We start from the raw sequence: 1,596 nt of genomic DNA, 5'->3' as shown, positions 1-1,596 counted from the left end.
GGCTCATGTCCAGCTTTTCATCCACCAGTACCCCCAAGTCCTTCTCAGCAGGGCTGCTCTCCATCCCTTCATCCCCCAGCCTGTATTGATACCGGGGCTTGCCCTGACCCAGGTGCAGGACCTTGCACTTGGCCTTGTTGAACCTCATGAGGTTCACACAGGCCCACTTCTCCAGCTTGTCCAGGTCCCTCTGGATGGGTACCTATTCATATTGTATCATATTGTATCATATCATCGCTCTACCTCAGACTCCAGGCACTGCACCAGGTTTGGTGTAAATGCCACCCTTCAACCCATATGTACTGCCTAAACCTTGAGAAAAGTCCATGCATCCCCAGCTGGAGACCTGATCCTCTGGTCCAGCCCATGGCCGTGGCTCCAAGTATCTCTTAGATTGTGAGGACCCTTCCCAAGGCATTTATTTACTGTTAGGGTTGCATTTCCTGCTAGGCTGTTGGGGATGTATTCCCTAGCGTAGCCACTGAGCCTCAGGCACGCAGAGCAGTCTCCCACTGCCTTGCCCAGCTGTGATTTTCCCTGCACACCTTCCCCCAGCACGCGGGACCAAGCACTGGTCGCACAGACACACACCCACCACACAGCTTGCAGTGTTCCTGCTCTTGAGTGAAACACATTTTCTGCAAGCAAACGAAGAAAGAAGGGCTGATCTTAAAAAAAAAGAAAAAGGAAAAAAACCACGCAAAGAGGAAAAAGGAGAGGGAAGATATTTTTTTTCTTACAGTCGGCTGTGATTTCGTAGGGGGAGTTGAGGCGCGCGTCTCCGCAGGGTGAAGTGCTCACGTACAGATGGAACAGGATGTTCTCCCGCAGCCTGTAGCCTCCCTCTTTTAGTCGCACGAAGATTGATCGCTCCCAGTCTTCTCGCCGTTTGCTATGATCACAAAAGAGGTTCCAGGTCATTTGTTACATGCCAAATCAGAAAATTTTCTGCTCTCCCTCTCTCTCTGTTTTTCTCCCTCTGTTTGTTTGTTTTTATTAGCACCTGGCATCATATATTTTGCCTAGTGACAACAAGAGAAAAACAATAAGCTTCTCCAAGTGAAGAAATGTGTGAAGAGGGTCAAAACTGTCAAAGTGCTTTTGGCTTGCTTACCTAGAATATATTCTAATAATAAAAGTGTGGATTTTTGAAGGGTAAATCTCCTTCCTTATGTGCACGGATGCATAAACACATTGATTTTAAAGAGGTTCTGGTGCATGAAGAAAGGAAAAGTTCTCTTAGGCTCTTATGTGAACAAATCAGGTCTGCTCATGACAGTGCTTAGGCACGTGTTTAAATCCCATTAACATCACTGCAACCGAGATGCGTGTTTATATGCTCCACTGAAAAGGGCCTCTAATGAAGCACCCAGATTTTACGACCCCTGCCAACCCTCCCTGCTCCCCAGGTGTTGCTTTTCTTCCCCATTCAACCAGAGCCACCTATGAGTGCTCCATCTGAGCCAGCAACATCTTCTTGGTCACTTGGCATTTTTGGAAATCAGAAGCCATCCTGAAAAGTGAGGACAAAACTTGTGTGGGCTTTTCTCAGCTGAGTTGGAAAAGATACTTATTAAGATGAAGCTTTTATCTTCG

At 47.2% G+C, this 1,596-nt stretch overlaps 1 protein-coding gene across 1 annotated transcript in view; it reads right to left on the bottom strand.

Moving 5' to 3' along the window:
• Positions 1-1,596, bottom strand: part of ADARB2 (adenosine deaminase, RNA-specific, B2 (non-functional)) — a 114,382-nt gene that overhangs the window by 38,173 nt on the left and 74,613 nt on the right. The window contains exon 5 of the mRNA XM_009325546.1: positions 741-892. Coding sequence (XP_009323821.1) covers positions 741-892 — 152 coding nt within the window. The remainder of the gene's footprint in view (positions 1-740; positions 893-1,596) is intronic.

The sequence above is a fragment of the Pygoscelis adeliae genome, unplaced genomic scaffold, assembly GCF_000699105.1.
Source record: "Pygoscelis adeliae isolate BGI_AS28 unplaced genomic scaffold, ASM69910v1 Scaffold175, whole genome shotgun sequence".
Lineage (NCBI taxonomy): Eukaryota > Metazoa > Chordata > Aves > Sphenisciformes > Spheniscidae > Pygoscelis > Pygoscelis adeliae.
Note: the sequence above shows the minus strand (reverse complement) of the source record. Positions and strands in the feature narration are given on the sequence as shown.